This window comes from Podarcis raffonei, chromosome 9, assembly GCF_027172205.1.
Source record: "Podarcis raffonei isolate rPodRaf1 chromosome 9, rPodRaf1.pri, whole genome shotgun sequence".
Taxonomy (NCBI): Eukaryota; Metazoa; Chordata; class Lepidosauria; order Squamata; family Lacertidae; genus Podarcis; species Podarcis raffonei.
The window spans coordinates 77,465,900-77,482,469 of record NC_070610.1 but is presented as its reverse complement, the minus strand read 5'-3'; the positions used below and the strand labels follow the sequence as shown (position 1 = coordinate 77,482,469).

At 44.1% G+C, this 16,570-nt stretch overlaps 1 protein-coding gene across 1 annotated transcript in view; it reads left to right on the top strand.

Moving 5' to 3' along the window:
- The window catches only part of LOC128420545 (uncharacterized), a 32,759-nt gene extending 16,993 nt beyond the window's left edge, over window positions 1–15,766 (top strand). Inside the window, exons 5-6 of the mRNA XM_053402141.1 lie at window positions 11,602–11,711; window positions 15,473–15,766. Of these exons, the coding sequence (XP_053258116.1) occupies window positions 11,602–11,711; window positions 15,473–15,647 (285 nt within the window). The 3' untranslated portion in view covers window positions 15,648–15,766. The remainder of the gene's footprint in view (window positions 1–11,601; window positions 11,712–15,472) is intronic.
- Window positions 15,767–16,570: the final 804 nt, after the last annotated feature.

The window sequence follows — 16,570 nt, the reverse complement described above, 5'->3', positions numbered from 1 at the left end:
ATACAATAAATGGGGAATCTTGGAGGAACATCTTACTCTTTGTCACTCCAAATACCCCAATATACCCAATGTTATAGCAGGGGACTTCAATGCTCGCATTGCAACAAACTGGGAGTCCTTAATCAAAGCCAAATGGTGGATAACCCCAGAATTCATTAATGACCTCTCCCTCCATAATCAAAGACTTTCCAAAGACAAAAGGGTAAATGAAGCAGGAACCCTTCTTTACCAATTGGTACTACGTCTAAACTTAGTGATTCTAAACGGGAACTGCCCGCCTGACGTACCGGGTGAGTTTACACACATAAGCTCCTCTGCAAACAGTGTCCTGGATTATATGTTAGTATCTCATGACATATTCCCCAAATTTTCCCACTTTAAAGTTGAAAATATTCAACTGAGCGACCACCTACCGTTGGTCGCCACAATGATTATAGACTGGACCCCAGATGGAGATAGACACCCAACACATTTGATTACGAACTCAGCATTGCAAATCAAAAGTATAAAATGGTCCGAACTACAGGCCCAAAAATATTCAGCATATTTCCAACAACGACTAAAACAAGCATACTCAGGCTTAATCGAGGATTATTATGATTATGATCAAACTCTAAGACTATTCTCGAACCTGTCGGCAGATCTAACGTCCTTTTTCTCTGTCCCGACGCATAAAATAAATCAAACACAAAGGAAGATAGGTGCACTGTGGTTCAATAGTGCTTGTAAACAGGCTAGACAACTTCTTGGTAACATATATAAAGAGTATAAAGCCTCCGGAGCAACGGTCCTGCCAAAAGAATATTTCCAAGCAAAATCGGCCTATAAGCAAATTCAAAAGGGAGCCAGACAGGAATGGCAAGTGAATCAATGGCGGGCAATCATAGAAGCCTCATCATCACGGAACTCCAGACAATTTTGGCTCCTGGTAAATAAAAGAACTAAAAGATACCCTTTAACTATTATTCCTGCCCCGGTTTGGGAATCTTACTTAAAAAACTACTTTGCCACAACTGACTGTATTGTTAACACAAGAGATGAATCTCAAGATCAGCTTCCTCTCTGGCCCCCCACCGATCCGGAAGACACCCATGACTTGATCGTTAAACTTAAAACAGGGAAAGCGCCTGGACCAGACCTGATCCCGGCTGAAGCTATAAAATACCACGCGGACTGGTGGGCCAAAGCCCTGGCAACCATCTTCGATGCCGTGAACAACTCTGGAATGATTCCGGAAGTATGGAAGGACGCTGTTATCGTTCCAATCCACAAAAAGGGCTCACCAGATGACCCGGGGAATTACAGAAATATCAGTCTGCTCTCAATAGTGGGGAAACTGTATGCCCGCTTCCTGTTGAACAGACTTATTCAATGGGCCGAAGAGAAAAAATTAATTGGGCCCGAACAAGCTGGATTCCGCCCAAAACAGTCAACAATAAATCATATTCTAATTTTACAGCATCTTGCCTGGAAATATTCCACCCCAAAGGGTGGCCAACTCTGTGTGGCATTCATTGACCTAAAGGCAGCATTCGATAGTATCTCCAGGAGCATCCTCTGGGAAAAACTCACCCGCTGGGGCATCGACAGAAGGCTTCTCTGGCTAATAATCAAACTCCATGAGAACTCAGCGGCTAGAGTGAGACTCACCCCGGAGGGTGATCTCACCAATTCAATTCCCATTAACAGAGGTGTCCGACAGGGTTGTATATTGGCTCCATTCCTGTTTAATTTGTTCATAAGCGACATGAGGACTCCCCTAATAGAGGCTCAAGAAAGGATTCATGCACCCCGCCTAGCACTTTATCGCTGCCCTTTGTTACTATATGCGGATGACGCAGTCATCCTTTCTTTTTCTAGAGTAGGTCTTATGAGGGCCTTAAAAATTTTTGGATCATATTGTAACGCAAATTCCCTTACAATTAATTATGAGAAATCTAAAATTCTAATTTTCTCAAAGAGCCGGAAACTCCATAATTGGAGAATTGATGGGAGAGTCATCGAACAAGTCTATAGATTCCAATACTTGGGAGTTTGGTTACAGCATAACCTTAGATGGAAGGCCCATGTAGCCTATGTTACAAATAGAGCCAAAGCTATCTCCTTGGCGATCTTGCGATTTTTCTTCACCGATGGGGCCCTTCATATCCCATCGGCGTTGAAAGTCTTCAAGGCCAAGGTGATCCCGACAATTGCTTATGCCATCTCAATTTGGGGGACTTTTGTCAACTTATCCCACCTAGAGGTTATTCAAAATCAGTTTTTAAGAGGGATAATGAAACTGCCCAACTGTGTAAGTAATACAGCGCTATGCATGGAACTTAATATTGTATCCCTGGAAAACGCTCTGTGGAAGCACATACTTTGTCACTGGTTATCTCTGTGGCACAATCTCCCAAACTTGTACTTGATACAATGCATGTGGAGAGACGATTTCCAGAGCCCATGGGTAAAAAATTTACAACTGAAAATTACGGCAATGGGAATCTCCCCATCCAAATTACTAGAGCAGGATATAGTTCCAGCTAAAAGAACAGTAACCTGTAAACTAGAGGAGATGGACTTGCAGCAGAAAATGGTCTTGGGCAATGGTACCTGCTCACCTCTAAATCTTGGTTTATTACCCCTCTTAAGGCTCCCAAACTATTTGAGTTCCTTAACTTCTTCGGCTCATAGATATGCCTTTATAAAGGCAAGATTCAACACCTTCCCATCGAACGTGCTGAGAAATAGATTCTCCAATGGACAGATATCGCTCTTATGTGATTGTAATTGTGGGGCACCGGAATCGTTGCATCACATAATTTTTGATTGTGCATTTCACTCATCGGCCAGGAGCAAGTTTCTTGCTCAATATCTAAAGGGAATTGCCGATGATACGAATGAAGCCAAACTGAGATATCTATTAAATGATGATGACCCCCTAAGATCACTCATGGTTGCCAGATTCTTGATCAGCGTTCTATCCCTAAAGAAGAGAAACGGACTCCTGTGCGGCTCGGATAATCCCTCTAAACTATGATCCATGTTTTAGGATGTAATTAGGTGATATCACCATTGATGTCTTCTACTAATTTATGAGTAGAGGGCGATGTTTATGTTACAGATTTATTGTAATGTATGATGTTGGTCTGTTGTTTTTGTTTTGCTTTGGTTCTTGTCTGTTTTTTGTAAGTTTTAGCGGTTTTAAATTTGGAGCTTTAAGTACATTATGTTGGTATGGGAAACTGTCGTGTGATGGGCCAATGGCCGTAATAAAGTTCAATACAATACTCCCATTCATGGATCACTGCCTTGCCGTGGCAAAGGGGCTTGAATGACTCAGAGAATCTATGAGCTATGCTGTGCAGGGCAACCCAAGTTGGACAGGTCATAGTGGAGAGTTTTGACCAATCATGATCCACCTGGAGCAGGAACCAGCAAGCCACTCCAGTATCCCTGCCAAGAAAACTCCATGGACAAAGACAACAGGCATATGAAACTTATGACACTGGAAGATGAGCCCCTCAGGTCAGAAGGCGTCCAACATGCTACTGAGGAAGAGCGGAGGACAAGTACAGATAGATTTAGAGCTGATGAAGTGGCTGGGCCAAAGCCGAAAGGTCGCTCAGTTGCGGATATGCCTGGTAGCGAAAGGAAAGTCCAATGCTGTAAAGAAAAATATTGCATAGGAACCTGGAATGTAAGAACCATGAACCTTGGTAAGTTGGATGTGGTCTAAAATGAGATGGCAAGAATAAATATTGACATCCTGGGCATCAGTGAACTAAAATGGACGGGAATGGGTGAATTCAGTTCGGATGACCATCATATCTACTACTGTGGGCAAGAATCCCGTAAAAGAAATGGAGTGGCCCTCATAGTCAACAAAAGAGTGGCGAAAGCTGTACTGGGATGCAATCTCAAAAATGATAGAATGATCTCGATACGAATCCAAGGCAGACCTTTTAACATCACAGTAATCCAAGTTTATGCACCAACTACTGGTGCTGAAGAAACTGAAATTGACCAATTCTATGAAGATTTACAACACCTTATAGAAATGACACCAAAGAAGGATGTTCTTCTCATTATAAAAGGTAAAAGTACCCCTGCCCGTATGGGCCAGTCTTGCCAGACTCTAGGGTTGTGCGCTCATCTCACTCTAGAGGCTGGGAGCCAGCGCTGTCCGCAGACACTTCCGGGTCACGTGGCCAGCGTGACAAGCTGCATCTGGCGAGCCAGCGCAGCACACGGAAACACCGTTTACCTTCCCGCTGGTAAGTGGTCCCTGTTAGGAGAGGCTCAGAACTTACAGGGTTAAGAGTTCTGAGTGATGACGCCTCACATTCTGAGGGCGGGCTTAGAACACTGAAGGGAGTGGTTTACTGTGTTCTTTCAGTGTGCGTGTTAGCTCCGTTGAGAGAGCAAGCAACATGGGCGAACTGTCGCCAGGAGATTTATAGATGTTGTGTTTTGCTAAGGAATAAAGACTTTAAGATAAGGAGACTGCTGCGTTTCAGCCTGAGTTATTGCCTTCGCACGAAGAACGTTCAAGCTTCTGTTCCGCTGTGTTTTACGCTCTGCTGAGTCAAAGGTCCCAGGGGGGAAGACCAGAGCTGCGCAAGAGAAGTGTGCCGGACCCCTGGACGTCATTGACCCCAACAGGTTATGGAGGTCAGCAATAAAGATAAGCAACGTTCGTGCGTGTGAGAGGCCAGCAGCCAAAGGCCAGCTAAGGAGTAGCTGGAGCCAGCTAGAGCGAACGGAGCTCGCTGGGAAGGATCTGCCGGACCGGGAGGTGCTACTGTATCGTGAGTAGGCTGAGCCCCGGGGGAGAGATGGCAGACAGCCAGGAGTCGTCAATTCCTTTTGATAAGGTGGACGGGAGCAAGCCCTGGGCCGGGAGAAGGCAGGCACTGAAGAAGACAGTGGGAGCCAGGCCAGAGGGGGCTGAGAATTGCTCTGAGGAAGCACCAAGCCAGGGACGCCCAGAAGGCCCAGAGGGGGCTGGGACTGTGTTGGAGGGCTGCCGGAATGCCCCAATACGTGAGCTGCGTGCTGGAGAACAGCTGGGAGAAGAGAAGAGCTTTGCACCAGAGAGTGGGGATGCAAGCCATTCCAAGGGTCTTGAGAGTGCCCAGGCTGTTTGGCAGGAGCTGGAGGGGGTTTGCAGAGAAACCACAGCAGAAGCCAAAAGCCATTTTCCCAACGGCAGAAAAGCCTCGAGGAGGAGTGCTGCTGGAGAGGTTGGGGGGGCAGAGAAGACCAAAGGCAAGTTTGCAAAGTTTTCCACTAGGCGATGTTTTGTTTGTGCTTCGGCTGACCATCTGCGTCGCAGCTGCCCACAGAGAGCAAGGGAGCCAGGGCAGGACGTTTCCAAGGTCGCTTCCCATGGGAACCAGCCGGGTTTCCATGGCAACTGGGCCTGCAAAGGGAGCAGGCGTGAGAAAGCTTATCAGCTGACTGCGTCGATGGCTATGTTGGAGAACACCACCTGCAACGAGAGCCCCAAGGTCGGGGGCAGCAGGAAGTCAGTTGCTAAGGCAACAAAGAAGGACAACTCCGGAGGGGGGAGAGTCCTACGTTGGGTTGTTGACTCGGCTGCGAATGCCCATTTGGTAACAGCGCCACCTGATGGACAAATGTGGAACTGCAAGGCTGTTTCAACTGAGAAAACAGTTAAATTTGCTACAGGTTCACAGGGACGTATAACCCATGTTTCTAACATGTTTGTCTCTTTCTTACAGGCTGAATTGAAGGTTTATGTTCTCCCTGAGATAAAACATTGCCTGCTATCTGTACCGTGCCTTTTACAGGAGGGATATTCAGTGAGTTTTGAAAAAAATGTTTGCACAATTTCCAGAGATGGAAAGCAGCTCATAAGTGTTGCAAAAAATCAGAACAATCTCTTTGTTTTGGAAACTCCACTGGAGGAAAAGGGAGTGGGGAACACTCATGTTTCATGTGCTTGCGTGTGGCACAAGAGAATGTCACATGGGTCCTGTGAGGACGTTCAGATGTTATCAGAGTGCACCAAAGGTTGCAGGGTAAAAGAATGTGGTCAACCTTTGAATTGCAGGGCTTGTAGAAAAGCCAAGAGCAAGGGATGTAGTCATCCCAGAGTGGAGAGGGTAACCACAAAGCCTTTTGAGCTTGTGCACGCAGACCTGTTTGGGCCTATGCCTCAGCCAAGTCTGGGCAAAGCCAGACATCTGCTGATTTTGATCGATGATTTTACTAGGAACTCCTGGGCTTTTTCTCTGACAACAAAGGAGAAAGCTCACAGACGTGTCAAGTCAGAGGGGGAGTCCTCTGATGAGGAAGACGCACATGCTGGCCCCAGTGGGTCAAAAGGAGCACCCCAGTTTGTGCCCAGGCGGTCTTCGCGGGCTACAAAGGGAATTCCACCTGAGAGGTTTCAGGTCACAAATGCGTGGGTTGGTTTCGCACAGTGCGAACCTAAGGTTTGTGAGGTTCAACAGGTGCCTAACAACGATGCCAGGAAGGGGCGGAAGGCAATGGGGAAGATGTTGAACACTCAGAGGTCCTCTCAGAACGTGATTCGAGAGGGGGTGTTAGGAGAGGCTCAGAACTTACAGGGTTAAGAGTTCTGAGTGATGACGCCTCACATTCTGAGGGCGGGCTTAGAACACTGAAGGGAGTGGTTTACTGTGTTCTTTCAGTGTGCGTGTTAGCTCCGTTGAGAGAGCAAGCAACATGGGCGAACTGTCGCCAGAAGATTTATAGATGTTGTGTTTTGCTAAGGAATAAAGACTTTAAGATAAGGAGACTGCTGCGTTTCAGCCTGAGTTATTGCCTTCGCACGAAGAACGTTCAAGCTTCTGTTCCGCTGTGTTTTACGCTCTGCTGAGTCAAAGGTCCCAGGGGGGAAGACCAGAGCTGCGCAAGAGAAGTGTGCCGGACCCCTGGACGTCATTGACCCCAACAGTCCCTATTTATCTACTTGCACCCGGGGGTGCTTTCGAACTGCTAGGTTGGCAGGCGCTGGGACCGAATGACGGGAGCTCACCCCGCCGCGGGGATTCAAACCGCCGACCATACGATCGGCAAATCCTAGGCACTGAGGTTTTACCCACAGCGCCACCCGCGTCCCATCTTCTCATTATAGGGGATTGGAATGCTAAAGTAAGGAATCAAGAGATAAAAGGAACAACTGGCAAGTTTGGCCTTGGAATTCAAAACGAAGCAGGACAAAGGCTAATAGAGTTCTGCCAAGAGAACAAGCTGGTCATCACAAACACTCTTTTCCAACAACGCAAGAGACGACTCTACACAGGGACATCACCAGATGGGCAGCATCGAAATCAGATTGATTATATTCGCTGCAGCCAAAGATGGAAAAGCTCTATACAGTCAGCAAAAACAAGACCTGGAGCTGACTGTGGCTCAGATCATCAGCTTCTTATAGCAAAATTCAGGCTTAAACTGAAGAAAGTAGGAAAAACCACTGGGCCGGTAAGGTACAATCGAAATCAAATCCCTTATGAATACACAGTGGAAGTGAGGAACAGGTTTAAGGATTGAGATTTGGTGGACAGAGTGCCTAAAGAACTATGGATGGAGGCTCGTAACATTGTACAGGAGGCAGCAACGAAAACCATCCCAATTAAAAGGAAATGCAAGAAAGCAAAGTGGCTGTCCAACGAGGCATTACAAATAGCGGGGGAGAGAAGGCAAGCAAAATGCAAGGGAGATAGTGAAAGATACAGGAAATTGAATGCAGATTTCCAAAGAATAGCAAGGAGAGACAAGAAGGCCTTCTTAAACAAGCAATACAAAGAAATAGACGAAAACAATAGAATGGGAAAAACCAGAGATCTGTTCAAGAAAATTGGAGATTTGAAAGGAACATTTCGTACAAAGATTACCATAATAAAGGACAAAAAAGGAAAGGACCTAACAGAAGCAGAAGACATCAAGAAGAGGTGGCAAGAATACACAGAGGAATTATACCAGAAGGATATGGATGTCTCGTACATCCCAGGTAGAGTGGTTGCTAACCTTGAGCCAGACATCCTGGAGAGTTAAGTCAAATGGGCCTTAGAAAGCACTGCTAATAACAAGGCCAGTGGAAGTGATGATATTCCAGCTGAACTATTTAAAATTTTAAAAGATGGTGCTGTTAAGGTGCTACACTCAATATGCCAGCAAATTTGGAAAAGTCAGCAGTGGCCATCCCAAAGAAGGGCAGTGCCAAAGAATGCTCCAACTACTGCACAATTGCACTCATTTCACACGCTAGCAAGGTTATGCTTAAAATTCTACAAGGCAGGCTTAAGCAGTATGTGGACCAAGAACTCCCTTAAGTGCAAGCTGGATTTTGAAGGGGAAGAGGAACCAGAGACCAAATTGTAAACATGCACTGGATTACGGAGAAAGCTAGAGAGTTCCAGAAAGACATCTACTTCTGCTTCATTGACTATGCAAAAGCCTTTGACTGTGTCGACCACAGCAAACTATGGCAAGTTCTTAAAGAAATGGGAGTGCCTGATCACCTCATCTGTCTCCTGAGAAATCTCTATGTGGGACAAGAAGCTACAGTTAGAACTGGATATGGAACAACTGATTGGTTCAAAATTAGGAAAGGAGTACTACAAGGCTGTATATTGTCTCCCTGCTTATTTAACTTATTTAACCTTGAGCCAGACATCCTGGAGAGTTAAGTCAAATGGGCCTTAGAAAACGCTGCAAATAACAAGGCCAGTGGAAGTGATGATATTCCAGCTGAATTGGGAAAGGAGTACGACAAGGCTGTATATTGTCTCCCTGCTTATTTAACTTATATGCAGAATTCATCATGCGAAAGGCTGGGCTGGATGAATCCCAAGCTGGAATTAAGATTGCCAGAAGAAATATCAACAACCTTAGATATGCAGATGACACAACCTTGGCAGAAAGTGAGGAGGAATTAAAGAACCTTTTAATGGGGGTGAAAGAGGAGAGCACCAAATATGGTCTGAAGCTCAACATCAAAAAAACGAAGATCATGGCCACTGGGCTCATCACCTCCTGGCAAATAGAAGGGGAAGAAATGGAGGCAGTAGTGATGTATGGAAGTGAGAGCTGGACCATCAAGAAGGCTGATCGCCGAAGAATTGATGCTTTTGAATTATGGTGCTGGAGGAGACTCTTGAGAGTCCCATGGACTGCAGGATCAAACCTCTCCATTCTGAAGGAAATCAGCCCTGAGTGCTCGCTGGAAGGATAGATCGTGAAGCTGAGGCTCCAATACTTCGGCCACTTCATGAGAAGAGAAGACTCCCTGGAAAAGACCCTGATATTGGGAAAGATGGAGGGCACAAGGAGAAGAGGACGACAGAGGACGAGATGGTTGGACTGTGTTCTCAAAGCTACCAGCATGAGCTTGACCAAACTGTGGGAGGCAGTGGAAGAGAGGAGTGCCTGGTGAGCTCTGGTCCAGGGGATCATGAAGAGTCGGACACAACTAAACGACAACAACACAATGTACAATGCAGTTATAGGAGTAAATAGGAGGAAGGAAGATCAAAGTGTAGTAAGTCACGGTAAGAGAGAGAGGAAGGGCATGTTTTTTTCTTAATGCAGGGCGGCTTTGCACATGACACTTTACCCAAATGGATCTAGGGAGAAAGAGTGGTTACATCTATGCACACCACTATAGGTGAAGATTCTACATGGGTTTTGTGTGTGTATGTGCGTGCTGCATATTCACATACTGGGAAAGTGTTATTGCATATGTGGAGATGTATGGGTGAAATTATGTGTGCGAAAATGTGTATAGTTCAATCGAGGTAGTATGTTGGGGGAGAGAAACAATGCAAATAGGAGTCATCAGCATACTGAAGCTCTATGACGGAATTTACAGTAACCTAACTCTTTGCTTTCCGCCTGCTCAGATTGAAGAGCTTTCCATCTGTTTGATATATGATTTCTACTCCGGTGGGGAGTTTCCCTTCCACAAAGTGTAGGATCATGGCAATGAAAATAATGAGCAGAGTTGGGGCAATAAGACAACCCTGTTTAACACCAGATCCCACTGTGAATAGTTCACTTTGAGAGCCATTGTTATCTGTGATAGTTGCTGTCATATTATCATGGAGGAGCCGAATGATGTTTACAAATTTATTTGGGCAGCCAATTTTCAGAAGGACAGTCCGCAGGGCATTACAATTTACAGTGTTAAAGGCATGTTATGAAGGCACAAGGGAAGCCTCTCTGGGAAGAACATTCCATAAGTGGGGAGCCACCACAAAAAAGGCTCCTTCTCTTTTTGCAATCCTCCTAACTTTTCTGGGATGGGGGACATTGAGAAAGGCCTCAGATGCTTTCTGGCAGCTATTGAATGAGCCATGTAATATAAAGTATTTGTTAGATAAAGTTAACTTAAGTTAACGAAAAACAACTTCACACAGCTGTGTAAATAATAGTTTAATTGTAAATTAGTACACTGGCTATGGTTGGAAGTTTCTTTTCTTTGCTGATTCAAACAGTGGATATCATTATGTCTTTGCCTTTATGCACACTTCCATTCTTCTTTCTCTTTGTTTTTTCTTTCTTCTGTTCTTTTCCATTCTTTTCTTTTTATGTTTATATTCTTTATCATCTTTATAACATAGTGAATGTTATTTTGTTAGTATTGCATGTATTTTAAGAATCTGTTTGCCTAATAAAATCTTCAATAATAATAAGAGAGAGAGAGAGAGAGAGAGAGAGAGAGAGAGGCCCAGGGTATGGTGGGTTCCTAAGGGGAACTTGTTCTGGTCATCAATCTGGCCATTGCATTTTTCACCAGCTGAAGTTTTCTGCTCCTCAGTGAGACCAAGGCCTAGGCATTTTTGCTCCTTCATTTCCCCCTTATCATTCTTATTGGCCTTCCCCATTCTTTTCAGACCTCCTGAAAAGGACCGAAAAGATATAAACATACTCACCCCTCCATTTTTTTCTTGCTTTTCTCGAGGGAAGAAAATGACATCCCAAAGGGATAGATGTTTTCCCCAAAGGAATCTCATAAACATTTGCATCCACAAAAGCACCCTTTGCCCCTCTTAACCTGGATTCGCCTGAACACCAGCTGGCAGATTTTAAGGTTTTATGAGAACAAGGTCTCCCAATGTAGCAGCCATTGTTTCAGCTACAAAAAATGTAAAAAACAATGGTGATTTTTTTTCAGTTGACTTGCCTAAGATCCAGGACATTGCGCCACATTTTAGAAATTCCCCATGGGATCTCTATTCTACCTTTGAAATCCTGGTAATGTCTGGGAAAATTCAAACTTATGGCAGCCCTATCATACAAGAGCGAGCCTCACAGCAACACAGAGAAGAAAAAGACACATCATTGTGCTTGCAGTCTCCGCCCTTGGTGGAGGTTTTTCCCCCATAAACACACACTGACTTTGCAGAGTTTCCAGTCATGTAGTGAGCTCCCCATGTTTGAGTCAAGGTGGCTGCATTCAGGTATTTGAACGGATGTGTATACTGTAGTTTATGATAAATCCTGCCACTGTGAGCTACTGCTACACACAGAACAATATATAGTCTACTTTGTCTTCCTGGGGAAGGGGCATTATGTGGAAAGTTTTAAGAGGAAAACTAGAATTTCTTTTTTTCTGTGTTGTAGGCCTTTGCTGTATCCAGAGTGAAGAACAAACCGACCGATTATTTTATTGGAGTTTCCATGGTAGGCTCAGAATGGCATTGCTATGATAGATCGTTTAGAATCAAGAAACTGTAAGTCTAGATTCCTCATCACCTGGGAACTTTCATAAGCAAGTAGTATTTGAAGAGAGCCAAGATATATATGTGATTATATTGTTATTTATTATGATGATTTAATTTAAATTCCAATTAGTGTCACCAATGGAAGCTAAGGCACAGAAAAAACTCAATATGGAGGCCAAATGGCCGAAATATTGGGAAATTCTGGAACAAGATGGAGACAGAATAAAATTGCAAAGCTTTGAAAAATTGAAAAACAAAGTGCGAGATTGGCTCCATTATTACCAAATAATGGAGGCATATAAATTGGACAAAAAAGTTGGTTTCCAGGTGGAAAAATCAAAATTGGAAACAGAATTGTTAAGATCCAAAAACTAAGAATTTGTCAAGATTGTATAACTTGCTGTTGAAATGGAACACTCAGGATGAAACGGTGAAATCAGCTATGATTAAATGGGCACAAGATGTTGGACATAACATAATGATGGCTGACTGGGAACAGTTATGGACCACAGGTATGAAATTCACGGCATGTAATGCCCTAAGAGAAAATTTAATGAAAATGATTTACAGGTGGTATATGACACCAGTTAAGCTTGAAAAAATTTACCATTTGCCCGATAATAAATGTTGGAAATGTAATGAGACTGAAGGTACATTCTTTCACCTTTGGTGGACATGCCCAAGGATTAAGACTTTGCGGAAAAATAAATCCTGCGTCCAGTCAGGCTTCCCTGCGTGGCTCTGCTTGGGAGCTGACCTGGCAGGAGAGCAGAGTAGCAGCGATCCTGCGTCCGTGTGAGATGAGGGATAAATCAAGTCCAGAGACAGTTCGGTTCTTATCTCTAGGAGCGTTTATTTACAAAGCAATAAAACCATCAGAACTTTCCAACATCTCTCCGTGCTTTCTCCAAAAGCACACACGCAGCCTCTGAGGCTTGAGCTGTGTCTCAGTCAGAAGCGAAAGCAAATCTGAATGCAGACACACACTGTGACGCACTTCTCTGCGTCAAGCTCCTCCCAGATACAGGACACCACGGAGTTTTAACCCTGTCAGTTCCAAACTCCACAAAGACATTCTGGGAGATGATTTATAACGAAATGAAAAAGGTATTTAAATATACCTTCCTGAAGAAACCAGAGGCCTTTCTTCTGGGCATGGTCGGCCAATTGGTGCCAAAGAAGGATAGAACTTTTTTTATGTATGCAACAACAGCAGCAAGGATACTCATCGCGAAGTACTGGAAGACACAAGATTTACCCACCAGGGAAGAATGGCAGATGAAGTTGATGGACTATATGGAACTAGCCGAAATGACTGGCAAAATCAGGGAGAAGAGTCGGTGGAAGAAGACTGGAAGAAGTTTAAAGATTATCTACAGAAACATTGTAAAATTAATGAATGCTAGAAGAATGTTGGAATGAAGTGATATGGCTTTAGTAGAAATGTTATAAGGAATTAAATATAAATAGATTAATAGAATATTAAAGGAAAAATAAGGTTAAAATGTGTTAAGATAATTATAGGATAGAAAACAGGGGAAGATGGAAAGGAATTGCCGAAATGATTAATAGAAGTGGAATACAAAAGGGGAGGTGTGAGGAGGTCGTGGAAATAGGTGAAAGGAAGATAAGATATAGAAACTTTTTTTCTCTCTCTTTTTTTTCTTTTTGATGTGTTTTTAAATTGTTTTTGTTGTGTTTTGTTAGTTTCTTTTGTACTGTACTGTATTATTTTTTTTGTCTTTTTTGTTTTTTCTTTGTAGTGTTTAAATTGTTGTAAAAGTAATAAATATTTAAAAAATAAATAAATTTAAATTCCAATTAGTTTCCAGAGAGCTTCAAAGTGGTTTACAAAACATTTTAAAAAATGCACATGGTTAAAATCAAAAAGTACAAAATGCACGGGCAGGAAAGGTGTGATTAAATGAGCCTCTCAAACCAGCTTTGTTGCCCAGCTGCAACACAACAACCCTGGAGGGCAACCAGTGGAATTTATTCTCTGGCCATTGCTGCCACCACCCTTCCACTTCCTCCAGCACTCCAGAGGGAAGGGACCTGGGGTGCACCAAAGCAATTGCTTTTCAAGCTTCTCTGATGCTTTAATCAGAGAGCAAAGGCAGCCCACACTCTGTGTGCTGGGAATCCTGGAAGCCAAGACCCAAGTGTGGGGTGAGTACTCTTTGATGAGAGAACCCCAGCAGAGATTTAAGACAGCAAAAGATGCAACAAAGAAAACTGGAAATGTCAGCTGTAAACCCTGAAAAATGTCCCCTTCCCAGTGAACTCCAGAGTATCCCACTTTCAAAGGTTCTTCCCAACTTCCCTAGCACAAACATAGAGCACACATTTAGTAAGTCATAAAATGACTTTCTGCTTTCAAATCAGATGCTCTGCTACTGAACTGTGGCACTTGCCAATGGTAGACACCCCTCCCACAACCCCTGTTCCCTCTCTGTCTTCTCCTGCTTTGTTCTCTGAATGGACAAAAGACAAAGACTGGAAAATGTTACTATCAAATTGCTTGGTGGACCTGATTAGGACTGTCCTCTTGCAAAAGGAGTGTATTAGGATTGCCCTCTCTGTAAGCTGTGTGTGCTGGGCCCGGGGGTAACCCGAGCAACGCGGTCCAGGTCCGGTCCCGAATCAGTCTGACAGGCCAAGGCAGGACACGAGGCAGGAAACCAGGCAAGGTCAGGCACAGGGTCTCAGGCAGGTTCTAGCAAACAGCAATGTTGCTCCCACAACCTGGGGCGGGGTCCAACAGCCTTTTATCTTTGTCAGGGTAACAGCCGGTCCTGATCCCCCAGTGACTCACCTCCCTGTCTCGCCCGAAGGCCTCTCCTTCTCTCAGTCCTCAGTCTCTGCATCTCGGGAGACACTGGTGGGTTACTAGACCCAGGGGCCACCTCAGCCTCCCCTGACCCAACTGGTAGTGGAGCAGCTGTGAGTGATGGCCCAGCTGAAGGCAACGAGGTCATCCCTGCATCTGGAGCCAGGGCAGGCTCAGGCCCCTGACTCGACCCAGCTGGTGCTTGTTGCAGGGGAACCTGTGCAGACTGGGGCTCTTCAGAATCAGGCCCCAGACTAGGTTCAGATGCCGCCTGAGGCAAAGGATCCGGTGCAGATTGAGACTCCTCTGGTTCCGAGTCCGAGCCCGAGTCCCAGGCCATCACACCGTGCAACTTTGTCACATGTGAGGCACTGCCTTGGAAAGGACATTTAGCCTGTATTTTTCCACTGGCCTGCAATCTTCCCTTCAACACTTCAAATAATCAAAATCCTACCATTTATTAATGTATAGGGTTTGCCTATAGGAATATTTCCCCCCTTATTTTCCTAAGGAAAGCACAATAAGTGCTGGCTGGATGTACGTGTTTCTGCAGGCTAGCACATGATTTGCCTTCCAATCAAATAATAATAATAATAATACCCCGCCCATCTGCTAGTTTCCCCCAACCACTCTGGGCAGTTCACAACATATATCAAAGCATTAAAAAATTCAATCATTAAAAACTTTGCAATATGGGGAATAAAATGAGACTCATCTGGTGTTGGTGGTAGAGCAGAAAGTATGTAAGCTCTGACTACAGGGTAGGGCAGAGAGGTAGGGGAGTGCTCTAGACCAAAAGAGAATTCTCCTCTGAATGTTACTCCTCTGGGTTACTGCAAAAATAATGAATAAGTGTGTGGAGGATAGGCAAGCACTTCATTTTAGTAGGTACAGAATAAAGTAAGTATTCAGACTGAGTAGTTTCTCCTCTCCTTTTCAGCTACTGGGGTTATAATCTTCCAGCAAATAAAGGTCCTGCAAAACCAGATACAACCAACTGTGTCATCATCAGAAGGGGCTGTGAGCATATGTATAGTTGTTGGCGTGATGTTTATTGCCACGACCTAAAACGGTGCATCTGCAAAAGGAAGCCTATTGAAAAGTGGATGAAATGACTGGAAATCTGCACTCTTTGCCACCTTGTCAATCCTGCTATTCTGAGGCTGGAAAAGAGTCATTGTTTTACACCTGCAAAGGCTTAGTTGGGTACTGAAATAAAGTGTGGAAGAATTCAGTCATACCCTGTGTATGTTTCAATAGATTAACAGTGTGTATCTCCCTAGCAATGTAAGAACAGATAGATCTGGTTTCTAGTTTGTCCTTTTGATTATTGATATGTTACAAGGAAAAGACTCCCCTGATATTAGATCAATGTTTATCTAACAGAATCACAGCCCTCTTTCCTGAAGCTTTTAGGGTAGAAAAGCTTTTCTATCACCCAGGGGACAGAAGTTGAACTTTTGTCATGTATTTATTTATTTAAAAATTAATGCACATTTTGTTCATTCATACATTTATGAATTTGATGAAATCATTAGACTGAATAACTAACAACAGCTAAACCATCCAAATAGTCATCTAAATTTCAGCCACCACAGCAGTCAGAACAAAACTAACACTCAGTGGCCAACTGCCAGGAAATGCCAAGAAAGAGCTCTGCTGATCTCTGTGGGTGCCACGATCAAGCAGGCGCTTCTTTGTGTAGAGCATCAGGTGTTCGCTGTCAGCAGCAGCTGCTGTGTGTCTGGGTGCCTCTTCCTATCTTTGACACCTGTTGTAATATCACTGCAGTAGTGTCAGCAGGAAAAAGATATATGCATAAAATTGGTTAGAATACACTGGAAAGGTGAATACAATACAATACTTGACTATACTACACTCAAATGCTGAAATGTTTCTTTGATTGTCCTTGAATCTTCCTGCCACACTTCCTACCCTCTCCTGCCACACACACTGTAGCATGCAACCTCCTGTGCCTCTGTCTTCACACGAAAGGAAAACAGTGCTTAGTCTGGAGAGAATTGAATGAACAATGGAA